Here is a 14,396-nt window from a genome sequence, read left to right on the forward strand (position 1 = left end):
CGGATCAATAGACTCTAAAGGTCTTGTGATAAATTCCTGCATGTAGTCGAATGATGCGTCTGATGTGATATGTACAATATTGTCAGTTTTACTTTTCTTTTCATACTGAATTTTGATGAAAATAAAATACCAATTTGATTTCTATGTATACCTGCATGTGTTTTTACGGTCCTGTTCAGCCAAGAAAAATTTCCCTCTGGGATAATAAAGTATTATCTTGTCTTCGTGGCGCGCTGCTCTAGGTGTTAAATTCACCCCCAGGGTAGTAAGAGTTATTTTAGTTTTATGTGTATTTGGTTCATGGCTTGTATGTAATACTAATTCATAACTACTCTCGTTGTTGGAGACAAAAATTGTGACCAAAATCTTTATTCAGGGAATCTGTGGCTTTGCCTTGCCCATGTTTGATTTTGACATACCTGACTAGTTTTATTCAAGAAAGAATATGATCTTAATGATTTGAAACTGTCTGTGTTACTCAATTGTTGTGAGTTCCTTGACGGGCTTCCTCATTCCACTTGCTCAGTATTCTATTGGTGGTTGTGGGGTGTGGTGCTCTCTGAGGGTGAAAGTTCATGTTAGTATATTGTCAAATCCCATGTCCTCTTTTGTTAAGATTACCCCAGTGTTTGTAGAGGCTGCAACTGAATGTGTAAGTTACAGATTTAACCAAAACACAGAGTCTATGAGGGACTCTATTGACAGATTGGTCAAATAGTATTTCTCATTGTTGCAGTGGGTGGTTACTGGTTTTAATGTGATTTTCCTTCACAGTCTTCAGTTAACCTCACACTCATAGCTGCTGAAACTTGTGCCACATTTTATTGCTCTTGCCTGTTGTTTTTATTGATTTGTAATCCAGTGTGACAGCTATCTGCTGTGAGTGAATAGGTAGGAAAATACAATGGGTCAGGAATGTTGAACTTGTTTGCTCTTTTCGAATGTGGAAAAAATAATATTCCCCTTTTATTACCATATGTGTATAATATGATATGACTTGAAATATTTATTGCTGTGATAATATTTCGTTTTCCCATTAAGCTTTGTGTCCTACTGAACACAAATAGGTTTTTTGAAAAGTGGACTCATTGCTTCTCTTTTAGATAGCTGACCTTCAATGAATATATTGTTGGGAAAGAGAGCTGTACTGAGGGATCAGAAAGTACTGAAAAACGATGCCGCTGCTGTTCCAGAATGGTTTTGGCACTTACAGTACAAAGTCTTCGTTTAATGTCAGTGGCTTGATGCAATAATCAGTCAGATTCAATTTTATAAGTATAAGAAAAATTACCAGAAAAATATAAAGTGGGTATGATGTCCTATTTTGCTGTACACTAAACAATATCATTACTTGTTTTAGAACACCTTAAGAGTTTTTAATTGTCCAGGGTCAAGCCATCAATGCAATAGATTGCTTATTTACAGCGATTGTCTGCCTGTGCTGTTGTTGTATGTGTTATCCTATGATGTATGTTCAAAATCAGAGAAAATAAATACATGGGCATATACTTATTATTTTTTGTACTGTTCTCCATTAACCTTGGCTTTTCTTTTTTTATGTGCTTCACATCTGATAATTAATAATACTGATGTGATATTTCGCCTATAGTTTTTTTGTCTCATTTAAAACTACGAGGGGTAACACAATCATTTATTTTCTTTTTACTTAGATTGCAAAGATGATGATGCTAGCAAGCTCTACCTCTTTCTCATTTCTCTTCCTTTGGTATTCTTGCTAGGTCTATTTCTTTCTATAGTTTTTCTTTCTCCTGGATGACTATTTGCCCGTTGAATTGTTTCTCTATTTCACCGTAACCAAACAGTGATTATGTTTTTTCAAGTTGTTAGGCATTATCATAGACTCCACCTTAGTTTATTTTACACAGACTTCTCTTCTTGGTCTATGGAGAATGGCTTCTGCAGTATTCTATATAATATGATTGCAGAATATATTGCAAGTGTCATCATTAATTGTAGTTACAAAAATGTCTGCAGAGTTAAAGCATACATATAGTCACCAGTTGCTTTAACTGTACACTATGGAATCTGTTTTCGATAAATTCATGACGTCTCTTCTAGTTTATGTAAAGTAGTCTGAATTCATTCATTCATAATTATTGAACAGTTGTTAAGAGAAGGCTTCTCATAGTGGGATGTGAAGTAGAGAGTAGATCCGCCGCACATTTGTATTTTGAAATGGTACACTTGTGTCTTGTAAATTGTTTAACTCACATAAAAACCAAAATAGCAAGGTTAGTCGATTAGTATTTTTAAAAATAAGAAACGAGTCTGAAACCTGCAAGTTTATTTTCAGCTCACTGCAGTAAAAGACTGTACATAATTAGGAAAGAAAAGAGAAGACCAAATGAAGATCTATTCTTTTCTTATTACTTCTTTATCCTGTTAAGGCAATCTGGACTCTAGTGGTTCCTGCTGTGCACGACTGTTGGCCCGTGTGTGATACGATGGTCGCTGATCTACAGGCTTTTGGCTCTCCTGTGAGTTGTCCAGAGCTGTTTCTTTTCTTGTCCATTTGTCTCCACACCTGGCGTGGCTTTCGGAATGACGTTTGTGAGCTGTTTGGGAGTTTGTTGAGCTTCGTCATTGTGTTCGCAGTTCTGAGACTTTTTGTCATCACATGGACAAGTGGGTGGTAGTAACTTCCGTGAGGCAGTACAGAGTCTCAATTCTGCAGATGTTGTCATTGGGTAGCGCGTTGAGATCTTAACGGGACTACCTGTTTCTGAAACTTGTGCACGAGTGTGTAGGTTAAAGGATTTTATAGCTTTGCAAGGTTTGGCTGTTTTTGAAATTTTAGGGCGACATTCGTTGTGCGAGTCGTTACACTGTTGATTTTTGAAAAATTGAGAGTTCTTGAAGCTCTGAGCCAGCTTCTCCTTTAGGGGCAACCAAGAAAAGAATTTTTTTACCTTTGAGGATGCTTCATCCTTTTTCTGGTTTTCCTTACTGGTGATCGAACTTCTTGTTTGATTGGGAGGCACGCCTGGATGTTGCTTGTCTGTCATCGATTTCCCGCCGCACGATGAGGAGTGATGGACTGGACCTGGTGTCAAGGTCTTTCTGTTGCCCTCGCTGATCCACACCTTGGACGCAAGTGCTGGCCCCAGTTCACGCCGCACTGACCCGTCGCTCTGTCTACGGACACGATAAGTTCGGAGTGTCACGTTTTTCATGTCATGGAGATCTATCATACTCCAGTTGTTGTCACGCACGTTATCAAAAGACTTCGCAGTACATGTTTCGTTTTCCATCTGCGAACCGTCTGTAGTGTCTTTGTCGGGCTTTGAGTCTTCAGATGCCCCGGGTTCTTCTTCTGTGGGTGAAATACAAACTTCAGAAGCGACAGTGAACAAAGGGGTTGTGTCTCCTTCCCTGCAGAAGGACCAGGCTATCACTGGTTTAAGTTTTCGAGACGCGCCGTTTTCGTGGTCGTCGCTCGATTCGCTGTCTGAACAAGTACCTTCTGTGACATACTCCACGTCTACCTCATAAGATAAGCGCATCCGGGTCTTCTTACCATTCCTCAGCCGTTCCATAAGTTTATCACAGTTGCGCCCCCGGTTCATGGTCACCTTCTTGTGAACGGCGTGGTTCGGTCGGAAGGCCATGGGTGAGCGGCTGTCATGTACTTTGATGTCAACGTGTGATTGGAAGGACTTTGTTTTGGGCTCGTGTGCTTGTGGGCGTTCTATATTTGTGTTGCAGTCTTTTTGAGCCTGGCAACGAAGATAAATCGATAATTAATTTTCAACGAAAAATTAGACACATCGTAGTGTGCAAGTGATTGGGGGTCGCTTGAGGTGGGTAGGTCCTATTTTTGAAAAGATCCTTTCCCCTGTTGTAAACGCACCTACATTTTATTATGTTAAAAAATCTTGATTTGTTTCCCTTATGCTTTTCCTTTAATCAAACTAAAACTAAACAACGATTTTTGTGTACCCACTTTCTAACATGTCTGCCAGTTTCTTAGTTTCTTTGTACATATATTGACATGTCTACCTCTCCCCTTTCTTTCTCTTGCATTTGCTCAAGATGCACCCGTTACTATATTATTCTCTGACGGGTCTTAACATACACTCCGCAATCAAACACTAGTCTAAAATGTGGTCACAATCAAGAATGATTTTGGTATCTACTTTTCTTGATTGTGTAGATACAAAATTATGTACCTTCTATACTCTGTACAGGTACTTCGGAATCAATGTTTTGGGGGACAGTTCTCATCCTTTATCATACAGGGTGTCTTAAAAAATATAGTGTAAAGCGCATAGAGCCTGCTGTTGAGCGGGGATATGCGCTATACAAATGCTATTTATTATTATTATTATTATTATTATTATTATTATTATTATTATTATTATTATTATTATTATTATTATTATTATTATTATTATTATTTAAAAAATAGGACCTAATTAAACAAATTTCAACAAAACGTCGAAGAAATAAAGTTGGAATAGGGGACGTAACAACGCGTTCGAAAGATATCAAGTTTTTAAAATTCCAACCAACATTGAGTGAAACACAGACATCGCAATTTCTTTAAAATCAACCACATTATTGTTCTCTTTCAAGTTGTTACTATTTGTTAAAGAGCAAATTTGTACAACATTGATATTGTCAGGTAAATCAGGGAGGTGGTGGCTACTTAATCAAATTTCCAGGTATTGGCTATTTCTCTCCACACACTCCAATACGCCACTGGAAATGCTGAATAACCCCAAGGCTTGTTGCTGGGTCGATTCTTTGGACGTCCTCATGTTCAACATTGGGTTTCAACTCGTCCGACTGTTGGTTGATGGGTTTCCGTAAACGCTATTTGTCAAAAAGCCTAAAAGGTAATACATGTACATGTAATTGAAGGGGCTCAATTTGTGTGTGTGTGTGGGGGGGGGGGTTACTCTAGTTCGCTATGGGCCTTCCCCAAATCTTTCTGGCAACAATACAAGGGACATTCTTGACGTGTCGGTTGCAGCTCCATCCCACTGGAATCATCAGACTTCTACAGCGTAACGCCTTCACCTCAAACTTCTCCAAAACCTTCTCAGCACGGTGAGATAATATCTCCTCTGATGTGACTGTCGTGGGTTTACCGTACTTGTCCTGAAACCAGAACGGGTCGATCACGCCCATGTAGCTGGACGCTTTTAAGAAGTAAAAGTTTGCGTTGCATCCAATTTTGGTTGAAATTTTTAAAACTTCATAATTCATCACGATAGAAAGTCTGATAATGGCAAATTGATTTTACAGTCTGATGTATTTTTTTCATAAATGTTTTACCTCTGTGCTCCCTTCCCCCGTCCCGTTCGCCGCCTTTAGACACTTCCTTTTCAGTCTGAGCTCGGGTGGCGCTGACAGTTTCACTGTCTGGCTAGTGACGCTGTCCTGTGCCTTGGGACTGTGTGCCAAGTCCTCCTGCTTTACTGGGATGGTGTTCTGGGGCAAGTGATCGCCACTCATCTCTATCACTGCCTATGATGTACGCTGAGAAGATTCAAATGATTAAGTTTGTTGTTATATAAGATGAATTTGAAAGGGAAGGTGTGCAAAAACAATAACGCTTCATAAATGTGTCGTGCTACTGGTTGTAACAGCATAACCAAGGCACTGTACAATGTAGTTCATTCATGCACATGGTTATTTAAAAGAACAAATCAGATGTTTGATATCCTTTTCTGAGTGAATAAAAGGTACGGGGCCAGCATCTATTCTATTGTATATTAGTTAAGCATGCACCTCGTGAAAGGGGAATGCTCAGAATAAAAGGGGCATTGTTACTCCTTTCATTGATGCTCAAATTATAGTAGAGTTGACTTACTCGACATAAAAGTCACCATAACATTTTAATATGTCAGATGACAACTCCCCCCCCCCCTAAAAAAAACCCATCCACCGTTGGGGTCGCTACTTAATTAAACGCACAGAGCCTCCTGACTTGATTCTCCTCAGCTCAGATTCTACGTTGTGGGAAGCATCGTTGGAACTGTAATCAAAATCAACATACTGATGAGCTAAAAAGCTGAATTGTAACTGGGTATATCTTCAGAGGCAACAAACGAACGGAACGAGAAGGAGTAGCACCGATCTATGTACACCATGTCAATTTTGCTCAAGTTGCTGAGGAAGTGTTATAAAACAACAGACCCTTCATGACCACACGAACAAAAAAAGGGAACGCTTTACATAGTCGCCCTGCAGTTAATATTTCCTTGATAACATACTATACATAAGGATTGCAAGAAAAGCCTTTTGAAAAAAGGTTGAATCTTTACAATTCTATCAATTCTGTGCAGTGTGCGCTGTACATCACTTTGAGCTGTTCCTTTTGGTTTGATTCATTTTGCTTAATCAGAATTTATGTTCGTGTTCAGAAAAAGTATACCAAGGGCAACAATCATGCTGTTGCTGCCATTTTTGTAACGTATGGATTTGGTTATCTTTCTTTGAATATAATATTACTGTCCGTGCTCCGTTTTCTTGTTTGTAGCTTATAACGTGTGAGCTATCTGAAAGTGTGCCCTTTCGAATCAAAATATGTATTGTACTAATGTCCGTCTTGCTAAGTAGCCTCGCGGATATACGAGCTTGCAGAAAGAAAGGAGACATTTATTGAATATTATGAAGACTCAAAACAACGAGCCGTTTTGAGATGACGAATTGTGTGCGCCATAAGAAATGATGGGGGAAGTGTTATAAAAAAGGGTCTTGATTATGCCCCCCCCCCCTCCAATCGCGGCCTTTGCCTTTTCCCCCTGAATTAAGAAAAAAAGGAAATCACACCCCCCCCCCCCCCCTTGTCTCTCCCTCCCTGTGTCTCTCACCCCTTCTCTCTATCTCTTACTTGCTCTCTTTCCTTATCCCCACTTTTTTGTTTGTTTATAACCCCACGTTTCTCACTCGCTCCTTCTCATCCATAACATACATAGATCTACATGTATTAGAAATCAGGCACTGTCAGCAAAAGATGTGAACTGGGCTGGCTCTTGGTAGGTAAAAGTTTCAGGTCACTAGGGACGGAGCTATTTATTCTATTTTCTTTTGTAGGTGCTCCATACAATTCCTGAACTCCGAGGATGAAATATAACTATATATGTACGTAGATTTACCGCGCGCTCATATGACCTTATGCACTTGCGAGCGCTGTAATACACTTACCAGAAGAAAAAAAAGTACCAGTAGATTTACCAAGAAGACTTTACTAAATGTTCACATGTTCATTTAAAAAAGCCCCCCACCTCTCTCTCGCTCTCTCTCTCTCTCTCTCTCTCTCTCTCTCTCTCTCTCTCTCTCTCTCTCTTTTTTAAAAAAAGTTGTTTTTAGAATGCTTTGAAACTTAATCTACGAGGCAAACGTGCTATTTGTAAATGTGATTGACATAACGTACCCAGCGGCACTGCTTTACCGTACTTTACGGAGCAGAAATAGCTCCAGTGACGGTAGTACTCCACATGTTTTTGTAGATTTCATGGTACTGGTACATAATTCATCTGCATTTTCACAAATAGGAATGCTCTCGAATTAATACACCTTCAAGATGATCTCAAATTGGCTATGCTACCAAACCTTTTCTGTTTAAATCTTTTAAAAAAATCAACACAACCAGTAGCTCCGCCTTGCTTGCTGTACGTCTCAAGATTGTTGGCGCAGCTGATGGTAAAAGACTTGGAAGACTGAACAGCAGACAGCAGACACTCATAGTCGACGAATAGCAATGACAGCAATTTTATACAAAGCACAGATAACAACGTATCATTTTATCTGACTGGCGTGTAAGAGAACAGATAGCTCAATATTTTGGACTGACAGAGTCGCGATTCCACTTTAGTCGCGAAACGAAAACTATTTTTTCAAAGGAACGCTTTGAGAAGATAACGTTTAAAAAAATCTGGCCATTTATTGGGAGCATGTTTGGTTAAGAGATCTAGACTATACAATTTGACAGAAAGGATTTTCTATTTCGCATTTCGTAAATAGTTGATACCCGGTACGGTTTTAGCGGCAAGTCTAGTTGGAGTAAAGTACATCGTCTTCACATGACATAGTTTGTTGTGCTTTTAAGTTATATTATGTCACAACATCAGAGTCAAACATTCATTACATGGTGGAAGAGGGTTAGGAGGGGGGAGGGTTTTTTTAAAAATAACGCCTCGTAATGTCGAAGACAGACGTTGATTTGTACATTTCTTGCCTGACGATTGCGGGCAACTTATTATTGTTATTGTAAATTACCGTTAACATGTTGGTCCGTAGAGAACTCTGCCACTTCCATCTTCCTACAAAGCCAGTCTGCGTTACACGTACGGTAGGCAACCACGCTCACATATTAACGATCTATACAGTTGTAAAATTTACTACTGGATGTGATAGGGGTTGGCTTGGGCACCTCGACAGCGAATATGATGTGGAAGATAAACTATCGTCACGTATCAAACATTAACGTGCAAATTTACATGAACCCAGCAAAATTTTGAGCCAAGTGAAATCACTCAAAATTAGGAAATAAAGCCATTGATTACATTGAAAGAATGTTTAAACAAAACAGTCTTGCAGAAAGTAACTGTTGGCAAGAATTGCACAAACATGGCCATCAGTTTAAGTCCATGGCAATGATGTCACTGTATAATCTTTCACTTGGCTGATCCAAGAATGTCACTCTTTGTTGGCGCGTTCTTCCGTACTTTATACCAGACTTGGACAATGTATTGCAGCATCTCAGAGATCAACAAAATAAAGGATAAAAGGAAATACGTTTGTACAATAGAAAGAAAGATATAATATGTATGTACATAATACATATATGCACGTATTTTGTTTGTATAAACCTATACATAACATACACGCACGCACGCATGCACACAGGTACGTAGGCACGACGCACGCACGCACGAACACAAATACACACACGCGCATGCACATATGTGTGTGTATGTGTATGCGCGTGCGCGCCCGTGTGTGTGCATAGGCCTATATAGATCTAGATCTATTTACTTAATGATTCTAGATCTAGATGTAATCTAGATCTACATCGAATAACTCAAACTGTCACTGTCAGGAGAGATTGGCTCTTAAAAATCAAGAAGGAAACTGTGTGTAAAGAATGAGTAAGAGTTAAAATGTCAGCAAGGGTGTTTTTGAAATCCGTAACCATGGCAGAACCCTCACAGAGATTCGTCTCTAGTCAGAGTAGACCGACATGAATGGGGCCCGAAGTGGAAAGAAAGATAAATCAATACTTACACTGCAGCTTCTAGACAAGGCAAAGCGAGGGAGCTGGCCGTTCACAACGAAACTCGTCTTTCGTCTGCTCACAGCTGGCATGAACGCGTTCAATATAAAAATGTGTGGATTCATTTTGAGCAAAGGGTATTCCCGAATTTAGACAAGAATAGACAAAACAAACAAACAAGCAAACACACAAGCAAACAATATTTACTTTTTTCTCCATTCTACCAAGGCTGACTCCAACCCTTTTTAAAAAATTTAAAAAACGTCACTCTACAATTGAAAAGTCCGTATTTCAGCCAAGATTTTACACATTTTGATGATCTGAGTTTGTTTTGCGTCTGTATCCGGCAGCTGTACAAGTCCATTACTTTCAAGTCCTTGAAAGTGGTTAGCTGTACTATGATAATAATATACATTCTTCAGTTTCCTTCGCAGCTGACCTGGCATAGTGGCAAGGTTAAGAAGTCCGTTTACGAGAATGATATTGGTTCGTCTATAGCTTGCATTTGCTTCACCATCTGTGTATATTATGATACTGTCTGGGAACTGTTGGTAGATAATCACTTGGCTAGCATGTTTAGTTGAAACATGAGTAAATCAAACTTTACATTGCATTTTCTTTTTTTTTTTAGTTTTTTGATTTTGGTCATTCGAGTAATAAAAAAAAACCCAACTCCAAAACAACAAGATGTTAAAATTGAGGTTACCATTTTGTCGAAACGTTTCCCTATAAGCTAAACTTTAAAAAATCTTCCCCAACTAGCTTATCTAATCTTATCTTATCTACTTCCCAGACTATCTTATCTTTAGTTCCAGATTATCAAAGTACGAAAGGCAGATGTTGAATCCTACGACTTCTTTACCCTCAATCTTTTGTTTCGTCTGTCTGTCTTGCTAGTCTTCATTCCTACATGACTGTTATTGAGTCTATGGGTGGTTTTCTTATCGCAGTTTTGGCTCTATTAAACTAAACCAAGTTTAGATAAGCTTGAGGAAGAAGCTCTTTAGGGCTCTGTAAATGAAAGCATATCTTCTAAAGAAAATAATGCTCTCAACTTCACTCAGATAATGAATACATGTCACTCCCTTAGAATTACAAAGTTCAAACATTTTTGGCCGTTTTGAGTTGCAAAGATAATGAGGTCAAAAAGCAAATGCTCTGTCTGCTCTATCAAAAACATAAGAATATTAGAAGTCGTTATCAAGATATTCAAAGAATTGCTTTCGAAAATGGTGGACATATCGTGAAACTCAAAAATGTTGACGCCAAATGTCTCAAAACTAGGTATTGAGCAGATAAAACTTTGTAATTCTGAGGTAATCCTAGCGATATATTATTATGAATCAATGCTAATTTACGGCTGTGACCAGCATATGAACACCGCAGAAGACATATCCTGTCATGTACCACGTGATTATTGGAAAATACTGGTGTTCAGACTTTTGTATCTCTTTAAAGATAAAAAGACTTAATAATAAAATTTTTCACATCCTGGGTGAACGAAGTAAAAGAAAAAATTAATGCCTACGTTGCTACCCGCCTCCGTCTCCGATAGGACACTGCAGGCTGCTGTATAAATCCTCTAGCAAAGATATAATAGTATTATGGACGCCCTGAAATGCACCGGCAGAATTTGAACTCCGGTCTTTGGCACCAAAGTCAAGAATTTTTACCAACAGTTTTCTGTGGGTTGGCTTTTTCACACCCTGATATTTTGCTGTCTCAATGAGACATAAATAGGATCATGGTTATGTGAAACAGGTAAACAAAGATAAGGGTCCTCTGTTAGACTGCCGCAATTATTAGGAACTGAAACCCTGAGTCCGTTTCTACACAACTGTACACATTTGTTTTATGATATCACTATTGTAGCCTCGCATGTCTCTGTAGCATGTCTCCGACACGTTACTTAACAAAGGAGTGTTGTATATGACCTGATACTTACTTTAGTACCACGACATGGTTTTGTGTGGCACTGTGCCCTCTGGGAGCTGAGGGTACATGCCATAGTTGTTGCGTGGGAAAATTCGTCCTTGCTCCTGGAGTAAAAAAAGAAAATTAAGGCAAAATTTAGTGTGTAAAGACTTTCTGGCAGTCCAGTGACTTCAACATACAGCTGTCCTCGACTAGCATCGTCCGGAGACAGGTACTAAGTGACTGTGTATGTATAATGAATGTATTTGTGAGTGTGTGTGTGTGTGTGTGTGTGTGTGTGTGTGTGTGTGCGCGTGTGTTTGTGTGTGCGTGTTTGTGCGTGCGTGCCTACGTGTGTGAAATGGACAAAAGATAGATAGATAGATAGATAGATAGATAGATAGATAGATAGATAGATAGATAGATACCCACAGACAAATCTCAGCATAACTGTCAGTTTATCTATGATATCTTCCGATTACAATTGTCACTTTATCCTTAAAGCGATGTCTTTCGACCTCAGATCTAAATACTTAAAGACATGTTTCACTTTTTTAAAGAGTGGTTATCCATTTCATTATTCATGAAGTATCCCTGTATCCCCCAAGGTGTCGGCCCCCCACCCCCTCCCCAATCCCCCTCTCTGAATCTTTCACATATTATTAGTAATTCAGCATACATGGCGTGTGGCAATGGGCCAACATTATTGGCCTGCCCATTACCAAGTTGTGTTGCGTCCTGCGAGAAGGAGATAAAAGAAGAACAAAGACATGATATTGATTTTTTGCAAATGATATATGTAAAAACGTCTGCAGAACAGCAAACAATGTTTTTTTCCCCCGAAGTATGTCCGTCTATGTTATGTAACTTTAGCTTGCCACTAGCTGAGTGTAACGCAAAGTGAACTCGAGCTATAAACGCGCATCATTCCCATGGGTAAGTGATTGATTACCTTACTCAACCACTTAAAACAAAATCGTCGGGAAATTCCTTTAAAAAAAATTCTGTTTCCTCCCTACGTTGTCTTATTTGCTTGCATTTTTGTTCTGACTTTGAATATTTTTCACGAGTGATTTGCTACCTTACAAACCGAGCCATCTTCCTGAGGAAAACTTGCATTCCTGGACTCATTGTGACGTGTGTGCCACCACTGCAACAAACACCGAGAAGGGGGGTGCGGCTCAGGGGACTTGCCCTGATAGAATTATGGCCGGGCCCCGTTTCGGGAGGGATGTCCCACGGGTACCTTGGCGGGAAAGAAAGGACAAGAAGAAGGGGAAAAATCGTTGACGGGAAACTGGAAATACTGTAGGTTTTTGCCCGTCTCTCCAGTTTGTGTGGAAGTCTTCGAGATGTGGAGGTTCATTCTCGTCATAGCTCTGGGCTGGGATAGTGTGGACGTTCCGAGGGTTTTGTGCCGGTCTTCGCTAAGGATATTGCTGAAAGCGGGGAGAAATAGTCGCTTGGATTTTGTGGGAAGACTCAGAGTCTTCAGTAACGTTACACGTCTGCCTTTTTGTGTGGATAATCGTTGACATGTCATACGGAAAGCTCGGGAAAGCAGAGTATTCTGTGAGGAATTAAAAGAGAACACATTCTCAGATGAGTGGACATATCAATGTGTTCAAGGTAGATACTGATTGGATACACTACTCTTGTTATCAAACGACTCGGGGAGTGGAGTCTTGTGTGAAGTTTTGTCTCACCAGTCAGTAGTGAGAAAGGGTTCTTCCTCGTGGTTGATAGGACATGTTGTCTATTACTGAAAGCTACTGGACTGCACATGTTTTTGAAAGCACTGGAGTTAAATGGGAGAGCCATATTAGTTGCGAGATGGTATTCTGTTTACTCACTCTATCAAGCTTTATTCATGCAGAAGAATACTTTTGAGTTATAATGTTGCCATGTCAGGTTTTCCCATGGCCATAGTGAACGTTTCGTACTACTTCCGGTATGGGAGCTTTACTTATCAAAAGGCATCCTTAAGGTGGTCGTGTTATGGCCCTTTGCTCACTTCTATGTCCAGCTACTAGTTTAAAGAACTTGGTAATACAATGTAATATTGCAATGTTTTGTTTCCCAGCTGCACAATTATTCATACTCTTTGAGTACATATTATTCTCTTATGTTCTCTATTGATGTATCCCCCCCCGGCAATTCTTTCTCGCCTCCCTGCTAAAGCGAAATTCTTTTTTTATGATGTCCCCCCAAGGCACACTACTCCATCCAGATATAGGTCAATGCGTGTATCATTTCCTTTGGAGTCTTCTGTTATACTCGCTCCCATGAATCAGCCAATAGTCTTCTCTAACCCTAGCATCTATTTTTCCACTTTCTTTGTCTGTCTTTCTATTGTTTGGTTCCTGAAATATGTGCTATTGGGACATGCTGGGACTGAAGGGAGTAGATTAAAGAACAGGTGTAGGAGCGGTATGTAGAATTTGTTTGGCTGTCTGTAGCTTGTTTGTACGTTGCATTCGCAAGCAGGTAGATATACTAATATTTATCCTGTATGGATGTTTCGTTTCGCAAAGCCAGAGGTTAAAGGAAAACGTTGTCTAAACTGTTACACCCTTTTGAATAGCTAGGTACAAACAATTAATGTTGCCATGACAAGTTTTAATGGGCTGAGTACTAGAAGTGATTTATTCCAAATAATTATTTTAAAAAAGAAAAGAAATGGCGGCATACATTTTACAACAGACTCCATGTATTTTCCTTGTTTCGATAATGATAAATCTCCTCTAACTCTAGAACATCTGCAATTTACTGACACGGGATGTCACTTCATTCTAGCAGGATTTGGACATACAAGTCACATTTTAAAAGCAGTTTAAGTAAAGAGCTAGCCTAAAACAACGTTCTTGGTAAATCGTCTGTATTTACGATGCTGGTACTGGGGGGGGGGGGGGGGTTTCGAAACAAACGGAATCAATAAACACACGATGCATCTCTGACGTGCGAATGTAACGTACAGACTCGGTGTCTCTGTAACACCATTTAGTCGAGGCTGTTTCACTAGTTTCAGAGTCCCTCTATGCTTTCGGCCACTCATCCATTAGCCCAGCCAGCGAGGCAGACAGTTCATCGGTCAATCACTTCGCTATCAGGGGAGCGAATTACTCAATCATTTGGAGATTACACAACCGGTACAAGCTAGCTAGCTAGCTAGCTAGATAAATAGATAGATAGATAGATAGATAGATAGATAGATAGATAGATAGATAGATAGATA

General features: G+C 39.5%; 2 protein-coding genes across 8 annotated transcripts in view; one reads left to right on the plus strand and one right to left on the minus strand.

Annotated features, from left to right (window-relative positions):
• Positions 1–2,290: 2,290 nt before the first annotated feature.
• On the minus strand, positions 2,291–9,362 carry LOC101850922. 2 transcript variants are annotated; one of them, XM_005089891.3, is made up of 3 exons: positions 9,259–9,362; positions 5,302–5,505; positions 2,291–3,737 (listed from the first exon to the last, which is right to left on the minus strand). In XM_005089891.3, the coding sequence occupies exons 2-3, from the start codon at positions 5,479–5,481 to the stop codon at positions 2,478–2,480; spliced, it is 1,440 nt and encodes a 479-aa protein (XP_005089948.1). In that variant the 5' UTR covers positions 5,482–5,505; positions 9,259–9,362; the 3' UTR covers positions 2,291–2,477. The 2 variants fall into 2 exon arrangements, with proteins under 2 accessions (XP_005089948.1, XP_005089949.1); XM_005089892.3 differs by lacking the exon at positions 9,259–9,362 and adding an exon at positions 5,944–6,004.
• A 2,653-nt stretch (positions 9,363–12,015) lies between these two features.
• Positions 12,016–14,396, plus strand: part of LOC101851313 — a 16,544-nt gene continuing 14,163 nt past the window's right edge. For 2 of the 6 annotated variants that reach the window (XM_035970070.1, XM_013083148.2), the window contains exon 1: positions 12,156–12,997. Coding sequence is in view for 3 of the 6 variants with exons in the window: in XM_013083152.2 (XP_012938606.1) it covers positions 12,764–12,790 (27 nt within the window). In the remaining 3 variants the exon portion in view is untranslated. Of the gene's footprint in view, positions 12,098–12,122; positions 12,998–14,396 lie in introns of those variants that run through there. The other 4 variants (XM_035970082.1, XM_005089894.3, XM_005089895.3 and 1 more) reach the window with 4 other exon arrangements.

The sequence above is a fragment of the Aplysia californica genome, unplaced genomic scaffold (genome assembly GCF_000002075.1).
Source record: "Aplysia californica isolate F4 #8 unplaced genomic scaffold, AplCal3.0 scaffold00010, whole genome shotgun sequence".
Lineage (NCBI taxonomy): Eukaryota > Metazoa > Mollusca > Gastropoda > Aplysiida > Aplysiidae > Aplysia > Aplysia californica.

Excerpts from the sequence above, each read along its gene's own strand:
- LOC101850922 (XM_005089891.3), bottom strand. The coding sequence starts at position 5,481 with ATGAGTGGCGATCACTTGCCCCAGAACACCATCCCAGTAAAGCAGGAG. Across the intron at positions 3,738-5,301 it reads CGGGGGAAGGGAGCACAGAG|GCTCAAAAAGACTGCAACAC; the intron begins GTAAAACATTTA and ends CTTCGTTGCCAG.